Raw genomic sequence first — 9771 nt, forward strand, 5'->3', positions numbered from 1 at the left:
AGGGCCTTTTCACACTGGTCACGTGGTGTCTGCAGCCACTTTGCTCGGAATTTCTGCCGCTTTGCCGCAGTCAGGATCCTTGCTGATCACAGTGTTCGGCAAGTGGACAGATTCATATATTTATCCTCATCCCCAGGTGGGAAAATGTTTATTTGCATGGGTATTTGACAGCTGGCTCATTAAATTAGGAGATTCTGAATAGCAAGCACATGTTGCTTGTTGTGATAGAAAAAAAAATGAGAGAATCTAAGGACAAGCTTGACCAAGACTTTCCAGAAAATAAGCACAGTGTTATACTGGATTCTGATTGACTTCTGAAATGTTTGTTTGCATAACAAGCCCGTCCTGTCTTGGAAGAAAATAGTTGAGGCTGAATAATCCATTCTTTGGTTTGTTTCAGAAACATGTGTGTTTGCATTTCTTGGCCTGTCCATTTTTAGTTTCCCTCACAAGTTTGAAATTTCCTTTGTCATCTGGTGCATAGTAAGTATTTTCCTTGTTTTTTATTTAATGACTTATTTGTAGATCAGTAACCACATATTCTGGATTCATTTATGTAACTGTTAACTGGTCATAGTCAACAGCTACATAGACAACCTCTGTTGCAAGTTTCTTTTCGTTAAAAAATCATAAACATACAATAAATGGGAAAGGGTGAAATTAAATAAATATCCCAAGAAAAGGATTTTTGCTTGGTTTTTAATTTTACGTGACCTGTTGCATTGTATAGTCGCTAAGTTGTGTCAGACTCTGCAACCCCATGGACTGTAGCTTGCCAGGCTCTTCTGTCCATGGAATTTCCCAGGCAAGAACTGGAGTGGGCTGCCATTTCCTTCCCCAGCTGCCATTTCCTTTCCCAGGGGATTTTTCTGAGCCAGGGATCAAAGCTGGGTCTCCTGCATTGGCAGGCGATTCTTTCCCATCTGAAATACAAGGGAAGCCCTGAATAGTTAAGTCTTCTTCAGAAATTATCAGTTCTTTTGGATCTTCCCCGATAGCCCAGTGGTTAAGACTGCATGCTTCCACTGCAGGGGGCACGGGTTTGATCCCTGGTTGGAGAACTAAGATCCCATGTGCTGTGTGGAGTGGGATACAGATGCGCACACACACAAAATACCAGTTTTTAATGTTAGATGGTAAAAGCCGATTTCAGAATTGAATGTGTAATTGATTATAACCATGTAAAAACAGTATGCCTAGAAGAAAAAAATCTGTAAGAAAATATATCAAATATTCACGATGGTGGCAAACTGGGGATGAGTTTCTTTTTCTTTTCTACTTCTTCTAGATAATTATAATGAATATACCAAATTCTTACTATGGTTTCCTTCAAATGTGTCCATTTGTAAGAGTGACTTTGGACACTTGTTCAAGGTAAAGATTCCAGGACCCTTCTGTCCTCTGGAGATTCATCCTGAGGCATCATCATCCCCAGTGATTCTTATCATCAGGTAGACTTGGGAAAGTGTTATAACTGGACAGGAGAGGGGTGCTGGCAGTGAAGACAAATTAAGATATGCTTTTAAGAAAGGAAAATAGAAGTTTAATGATTTGAATTAAAATCAGATTTGGGAAACGGGAGAAAAATAAATGTTTCAGCATTTAAAAGAAAGGTCCACCTCCCTCAGGCACCTGATGGAAGCGGCGTGAATGGCGAGCATTCAGGCGTTTCGCCTGTGTCCCAGGCCCCTCATCTGTGTCCCTCCTGTGTGTCTGTGCCCTCCATGTGAACCCATCTCCCATAGGTCCTCCTGCTGAGTCATACTCCCGTCCCGAGTTGGATCGCTGTGTTGTCTTTTTAGACCCTCTGTTAAGACACTTGCAAAGCACACTTGTTGAGTTGAGTTACTTGTTGAGTAATTCATCCTGAGTTAACTTTTATTAACAACTCCACTTAGCAAGACACAGCTACTGAGAGGCAGACTTTTTTTTTTTTTTAAATCACTGTCACCTACCATGTGCAGGCCAGTGAGGCTGTCTTCCTGTTTGGCATGTGGGGAGCCTGAGGCAGAGAGGATAAGGAGCCGGAAGAAGAAAGATGTTTTTCTTTTTGCAGTCTGGGTGCTTCTGCCTTAGTCAGCACGACCTCATGGCTTTTGTCCCTGTTATCTACTCAGGACAAGAGAACAGAAGCCCAAGTCTTTTAGAGAAAGTCTGATAGCCTCTAGTGTGGTCGCTGGGTGGAAGAGGCCAGTTTGGCCACACCTGGAACACAAAACAGGGGGTGGAGGACTCAACCTCAGAGGGTGAAACAGGGAGGTGGCGATCTCAGCCATGGGCCAGGAGGGAAAGAGAAATGAAGGGGGTGCCTGGGTGGTGACTCGGGTTCCCCCCCAGCACCTGGTCAGTCTGGCCCAGCCGCCCTGGAGGCAGCCTGTGCCATTCAGATGGAATACCTTAGGCTCATTCAGAGGTCAAGGGCGTGGGCACTGGGGACTGAGCCAGGTTTGGGGGACGTGGCACCACCACTTCCTGCCTGTGTCAACTTGGACCAGTTACTTCATACTTAACCTCTCTGTCTCAGTTTCCTTGTCTCTAAAATAGAGACAGTGACACCTACCTTATAAGACCTTTGGAAGGATGGGAATTGAACAAGAATGCATATAAAATGCTTAGAACATTGTCTGGCATATAAATGTTAGGTGATTGGGGGCAATTATTGTTAATTTGACTTTCCAGGGCACACAGTCCAAAGCACACTCAATTCATGCTGGTTAAAAGAATAAACTTAGACTCCCCATAATATAGCTTATGGCTATATTGTTCTGTACAAGTTAGTGGTAGTGAGAACCAGGATGAAGAAAAGAGAAGAAAATTAATAAATAGTTCTAAAAAGCCACTTAGATAAGATTTGAACTTTACATAAAACGATATTTTGTTAAAATCGACCTGCCTTTGGAGGTGGCTAGGAACTGGCAGGGTGTATGTGACCTGTTAGAAGCTACCTGCATATTCCTTGTGCTCAGGGAGCAGCGTTTATGGGCATGGGTAGGCCGTCTTCCCTCCTTTCCCCGAGGAGTGGGGCCCCGACAGGAGAGGCAGGAACACCTTGTCTGTCCCCCCAGAACTAGCCCATCACACAGCCGGGCACCTTCAGAGGAGCCGGGTGGCCCTTAAATTAACCCCTCTTGGCATTGCTGAAGCCATCATTGATACCTTGTTAGTCCTCTCTTTCTGACAGTAGAAACATAACATACAGAGCCCTAATCCTTTGCCACACGTAGAAACTGGCATCCCCGCATCTCTACCTAGCATCGAGCTCATGTCCTTGGTGACAGAGGGATGCTGCCTCTATCACGGGGGTGTCACCAGGTCTGTGTTCACCTCGACAAGCCTGAGGGACCGGAGGTTTCCCTGTCAGACCTCTCTGTTGCTCTTCGCAGGTGCTTGTGCTGTTTGGTAGAGCGGTGAACATTTTCCCCCTCTCCTACCTCCTGAATTTCTTCCGTGACCATAAAATCACTCCGAAGATGATGTTCATCATGTGGTTCAGTGGTAAGTCCAGTCTCAAGTGAGCCGTGGAGGAGACCGTGTCGTGAAGGCACAAACTGGCCTTTTGGAGAGTGGACGCGGCTGTCCCTGGAGCCCTTCCAAGCCGAGGGGGCCTCATCAGCCCCCAAAATCCACGCAAGGCCCTTCATGGGCCACGCCCCTCCCCACAGCGCCCCCAGCACGGGAGTGTGTCTGCCCCACAGACGGGGAGACCCAGGTCTGGGCAGAGGGCTTGCTGGGGGTCGAGCAGCCTGGGGGCAGGGTCCCCTCCACCCCCTGTTCTGAGGGGCCCTGGGGGCAGGGCCGGGTTTTGCCTGCCCCCCCACACACCCTCCTGCCCCCCACCCTCCTGTTCCGAGGGTCCCGGGGGCAGGGCTGGGGTTTGCCCGCCCTCCCCTCCCCCGTTCCGAGGGCAGCATCACATGCTGTGCATGGCACTGCTCTACCTGCACGCTTTCCAGGCTGAAGTCACAAGGGGCTCAAATACTTTGAAGTTAACTTTATTATTTATGTATTTATTTATGTTTTGATGACACTGGGTCTTCATTGCTGCTCACGGGCTTCTCTAGGTGTGGCGTGAGGGCTTCTCATTGCGGTGGCGTCTCTTGTTGCCGAGCACAGGCATTAGGCCTGGCATGTGGGATCTTCTGGGACCTGGGATCAAAAATTGTCTCCTGCATTGGCAGGCGGATTCCTAACCACTGAACCACCAGGGAAGTCTAGTGCTTAAAAGGTTAAAGTTTAAACCTTTTTGTACTGCAGGCTGCTGCTGCTGCTTCAGTCGTGTCCGACTCTGTGCGACCCCATAGACGGCAGCCCACCAGGCTCCGCTGTCCCTGGGATTCTCCAGGCAAGAACACTGGAGTGGGCTGCCATTTCCTTCTCCAGTGCATGAAAGTGAAAAGCTAGATGTGGATTTTTATTTTTTATTCAGTCACTAAGTTCTGATAGTTTATTTGGCCATTTCAATCGCCATTCAGTCCCACATTCTCCTTTTGTAAAGGATGGAAATGATTCCATAAATCTTTGGCTCCTAAAGTACTGGATCTGTAGACATTTTTAAGTTTACTTATTTCTTTGCGAGTTCAGGTTATAGCAATATGCTTTATAGGCTGTTTTCTATCCAACAGCATATCTCTACATTCCTTGAAGATTTCTTTTTCAAAAGATCTTGTTTCAAGTATATATATTATGTGTGTGTGTGTGTGTGTGGAGGACATGCAGGTAGTTAAGTGTGTATTTATGTGTAGATAGTGAAGGACACTTTTTTCTTAAATCTTTTTTGCCAGTGAGGGGAAAGAAAATTGTAAGGGAGTTAGTTGATCCAAGGTCTTCAAAATCCCCCCCCCCCCAAAAAATCTAAGAAATGTATGAGGCATTTTCCAGGTACGTGAGCTCTTTGGGGGCAGGGAAGTATGGAGAGAGGCCTCTGGGGGACGTGGGGGTGGTTTAAACGGGGAGGCATCCTGGTCCTAGGCATTCTGAGGCCGTGAAGGCCTCTCTGCTTTGAGTCCCTCCCTCTTTCCTGGATCCTCAACCTGTCTCCGTGGGCTCTTCCATCATTTCAACTGTTAAACAGACTCCTTTTCCCAGCAAAAATCCAATAACTTCAGCCAAAACCCCTCCATCTGTTCCCATCGTGGCCAGACCTCTTGGGCCAGCTTTTCTTGCCCGTTTTCTCCAGGTCCTCACCAGCAGTCCACAGGCTGGACTTGGCCTTGCCTGAGTCACCAGCAGCCTCCTGCCGCCAGACTTGGTGGGCGCTGGTCCACTGCACCCTGCCACCTTCTCAGTCTGGGGCTCCTTCCTCCCCAGCCTGCGCTCTGACTGGGGATCCCTGCTTCCCCTCTTCCCTGGCCTCCCAGCCTGCCCTGGCCTCCCTCCTCTCCCTGGGGGTCTCCCCTCTTCCTCCACCAGCACCTCAGTCAACATTGCCCGCCCCCCCCCCCCCCCCCCCCCGGCCAGGACTCTGTCTCAGACCTGCCTCGTCTCTTGAGCCCTCACAGGCCCACCTGTCCTGTGGCCTCAAATTCCCTTCCTCCCCAAGCTGGTTCCTCTGACCCGGCCTTTGCTCTGATCCAGACTGCAGTGTCTACATCCTCTTTGGATGTCACGAAGCCCTTGTGAGCTCATGGTCTAGGACTGAACCTACCTTCCTGCCCAACCTGCTTGTTTGCCAGCAGCCCCCTTTCTTCCACAAGAGACAATAACTTGTTTTATGGCAGAGGTGTGACTCCCTCTGCGTGTTTGCTGTGCGCACATGCTATTCTGTGCCAAGGCGTTTCATCCTCGGCCACCGTCAGGGCAGGCCCTACTGTGTCTGTTTCCTCCACCCTGTCTGGGAGTCTGCGGGGACAGGCGGGGGCCGGGGGTGAGCCCAGGAGCCAGACTCCTGACCGCCTGCCCAGCCCGCTGGGCATCCTCCGGGCCCTTCCCTTCCCTGGTCACCCACACTTTCCCTCTCCTGGGACCTGTAGCTTCCATTCCCCGTGTCTCTCTTAGATCCACCCTTTTTTCTCTGCTGTGTCCCGGCGTCAGGCCCTGTCCCGGTGCTGCCTGCAGCAGCCGCCGGATCGCACTGTGATGCGCCAGCCGCTGCGTCTGGGTCAGATCCTGTCTCTGTGCTCCGCCCTCCCGCTCCTCCCCCACCCTGCTCCTTAGGGCCCTCAGCCTCGCTTGAGTCCTTCTTTGGTGTCTCTCCTCCCAGCCACTCGGGGAGCTCCTGTCCCCTATCCACGGCACCAGGAACTTTCTAGCGAGAACTTGCATTTTTCAGCGCATCCATGCCCCAGCCCAGCCAGCAGCCTCCTAGAGACCAAACAGGAAATCAAGGGGAGGCCCACACGCGTTCCCCGCGCACAGGCGCAGCATCCTCGGGCCCCTGGGCGCTGGACAGATGGTATTCTGGGCTGTGGCTTGTGGAGCACGTCGCCCTGGGAGGACACCTCATTGGCAGCCCCGGCCCTCCTGTGTGCCGTGAGCGTGACAGGACCACGCTCCTGGGGCTTCCTGTGAGGCTCCGATGAGGTTGTGCAGCCCCACCCCACCCCCCACGCCCCGCCGGGAGGGCTGGTCTGTACCACGATGCACCTGGCGCCGCCCGGCCGGGACAGAGCCTCTCACCTGGGCAGCCTGGCTGCCGCCGTGTAAAGCGGGGACGGAGGAGGGCATCTCCCAGGCCCCCGTGTTTGCGGCCCCTCCCCTCAGAGCCCGCAGCCGCACAGGCTGAGTCTGCGCGCTCCGGTGGGTGCGGGAGAGTGTCCGAGGGGCCGCGGTGCCGGGCTGGACTCAGATCCCCCGAGAATCATGGCGTCCCCCGCCCCACTTCGTCCCCTCCCTGTCGCCCAGGCCTGCGGGGCGCCATCCCCTACGCCCTGAGCCTCCACCTGGACCTGGAGCCCATGGAGAAGCGGCAGCTCATCGGCACCACCACCATCGTCATCGTGCTCTTCACTATCCTGCTGCTGGGCGGCAGCACCATGCCGCTCATCCGCCTCGTGGACATCGAAGACGCCAAGGCACGCCGCCGGAGCCGCAAGGACGTCAACCTCAGCAAGACAGAGAAGATGGTCAGTGCCGGGCGGCGAGGGCGGGGGCGGGGGTCCCTGCGCACCGCCAGGGAATGCGGGGGCGAGACACGCTCTGAGGGTGCCCGGCCCGTGGGCACGCACACACGCGCATGGTGCACGCACACACGAGCTGTGTACACATCGCCTTCCACACCGAGGAGGTTGGACTCAGGGTCTGAAGCCTGCCTCTTTGCGGTGGGTTGTCTGCCAGCCTCGCGAAACCCCGGAGGTGGTGATGTGTAGGTGGCAGCCGGACGAGAACTCCCTCTCGGGGTCTCCCAGTAACGCCCCTCCCCTGCCAATAACCACCCCACCCTCTTGGCCAGGACTGGACGAAGGTTTCAAAATCGCCTCACCCCCCAGCATTTAGTAGTAGCCTCCTGTTGGGGCGTGAGAGGAGGGAGGCTCTCACAGTGGTTGGGAGGGTCGGGGGAGCAGGCACACTGCCCGGGACAGAAGAGGGCCTGTTTTGGGGCTGGGGTGCTCAGGGCGAGTTGCGGGGAGCCTAAGGCCCCCAGGCCCCTGCTCGCCCCTGCCTCCTCCAATCCCCTGTGCCCGGAGTCACTGCCCTGGTGTCTTCCCGCCTGTGTTTCCCTCGACCTGGGTGCAGAGCCCTGACAGGGGTCCTGCCTTCCTGCACCGTCCTCTGCTCTGCACACATTTCCAGAAACACATCATTTTCTAGATCCTTTCTCGGAGGCCATCAGTAACTTGACTTAGTCATGGAAGGCACAGAAATCCTCAGCCAGAAGATGGGGAAAGGATGTGCCCACTTGTCACTTGAGAAAGTCCAGCACAGTCTGGGGGTCCTTGGCCTCCAGTCTGCCCAGGGCCTCTGCAGCCAGGGCTGTGCAGGGCGGCACCTTCAGAGGACCTCAGGCTCAGAGCGCCCCGCCCTCTCAGCAGCCCTCCTCCCCCACCCCTTCCTCCAAGTCTTGTCTGCTTTTAACCAAAGCCTAAGTGTAGGTTCTCAGACCTTTTAGTGGGGGCCTCCAGGGTCTTGCGGGTCTAGGGCAGGGGCCCAAAGAATTTGCATTTCTAACCCATTGCCAGGAACTGCACCGCACTTGGCCAAGCCCACCTCAAACAGAACCAAGATGTGCGCTCGGAGGGAAAGCAGCTGCCGTTCGGGGCTTGTTTTCTGTGGTGCCTGTGCTTTGTTTGGACTGCCTTGGGTCTCCCTGATAACCTGCAGGAAGCAGGTGGTCATCATTCATGATCCCCATTTTGCAGATGAGAGCACTGAGGCACACAGCTGAGGTCCCACAGACTCTTAACCACACTTGCCACCCCCAGTCTTCAAGGTGGGGGTTCCTGGACCAGCCGCATCAGTGGGAGCTCATTAGAATTGCAAATTCTTGGGTCCCATCCTAGACCTGCTGAATCAGGAGCTGCAGGTGGGCCTAGTGGGCCCTGTGTTCTATGGCTCCCCAAGTTCCAGGCGATTCTGGCGGTGGCCCCAGTGTGAGAAGCACTGCGCCTTCCCTGTCTCCTACCTCCTACACCTGGGGGGCACTGTGCTTGGGGGCAGGGGTGCAGAACTGCCTCTGGTGGCCCCTGCAGAGGGTGGCTGGTCCTTCTGCGCCTCCCTCTCCAGGTCCCATTAGGATTGTTGCTTCTGCCCTCTCTCCACGTGACCAGCAACCCCCCCCCCCCCAACTCCCCTCAGTGGGCCACTGCAGGCAGAAAGCAACAAAAGCCGCCTCCTTGTTCAGTTCACTGGTACGGAGACAGCCTGGAACGGCTCCTGGCCCTGACTGCACACGACAGGAAGCCAGAGAACTTAGACCAAGCCGCAGCCCCAAGCTGCTGACTTCCTCACCATCTGACTTCCCCGGGTGTCCACCGTGTTCCTACACCTTCCTGCCTCCCTTCCGGCTCCCGGGAGGCCCGGGGCTGCTGCAGTTAGGGTTGGAGACCCAGGGGCCCGGGGCGCAGGGCTGCGAGCTAGGCTGGGTGGTGTGCGGCTTCCCAGCAGGGTCAGCTGACGCCTCCTGGGCTGCCTCCGCTCCCGCACAGGGCAACACCGTCGAGTCGGAGCACTTGTCGGAGCTCACGGAGGAGGAGTACGAGGCCCACTACATCAGACGGCAGGACCTCAAGGGCTTCCTGTGGCTGGACGCCAAGTACCTGAACCCCTTCTTCACACGGCGGCTGACCCAGGAGGTGGGACGCAGGCCAGGGACCGGAGCGGGGTGGGCAGGGGCGGCCCACGCGCTGGGCGGGGTGGGGGCGTTCTCCCACTCGGCTTTCTCTCCTTCCCAGACTGGAGGGCTGGATAGGCTTGTGGGGCTGGGCATCTGCTGTCTCTCCTCTGCTGCCTTGTTTAGTCCTAGTTTAATAGTGGGCTTGTTGACACAGTTTGGTTTCCCCGGATGGTAGACTTGGGACACTGATCAGCTTCCGAACCCAGCTGAGGAATCTCAGCCCTGCCGTGGCCGAGGCCCAGGGCTCTCGCTCCATCCCTCCCTCCGGGCACTGCTGGCCTCTGGGTGACCGGGACTGACGCCCCGTCCCGGGCTAGCTTGGGCCTGCTTTGCTGAAAGGGTCACCTGCCGTGCAGGCCGGGGCTGGGGTTCCCCCAGCTGCAGTTCCGCCCTGGTTCTGAGCCCCGCCTTCCTCCTGCGGCGTCAGGGTGCCTTGAGCACGTGAGCGCTCAGTGGGAGCCAGGCGCTGCGCCAGGCGTTTTCCGTGATGGCGTCATTTCCTT

General features: G+C 54.9%; 1 protein-coding gene across 6 annotated transcripts in view; it reads left to right on the top strand.

Moving 5' to 3' along the window:
* SLC9A8 (solute carrier family 9 member A8) overlaps nucleotides 1-9771 on the top strand; it is a 73940-nt gene that overhangs the window by 58873 nt on the left and 5296 nt on the right. For all 6 annotated transcript variants that reach the window (XM_043882862.1, XM_043882860.1, XM_043882863.1 and 3 more), the window contains 4 exons: nucleotides 401-483; nucleotides 3384-3495; nucleotides 6841-7061; nucleotides 9081-9227. In XM_043882862.1, the coding sequence (XP_043738797.1) occupies nucleotides 401-483; nucleotides 3384-3495; nucleotides 6841-7061; nucleotides 9081-9227 (563 nt within the window). The remainder of the gene's footprint in view (nucleotides 1-400; nucleotides 484-3383; nucleotides 3496-6840; nucleotides 7062-9080; nucleotides 9228-9771) is intronic.

This window comes from Cervus elaphus, chromosome 23 (assembly GCF_910594005.1).
Source record: "Cervus elaphus chromosome 23, mCerEla1.1, whole genome shotgun sequence".
NCBI classification, from domain to species: Eukaryota; Metazoa; Chordata; class Mammalia; order Artiodactyla; family Cervidae; genus Cervus; species Cervus elaphus.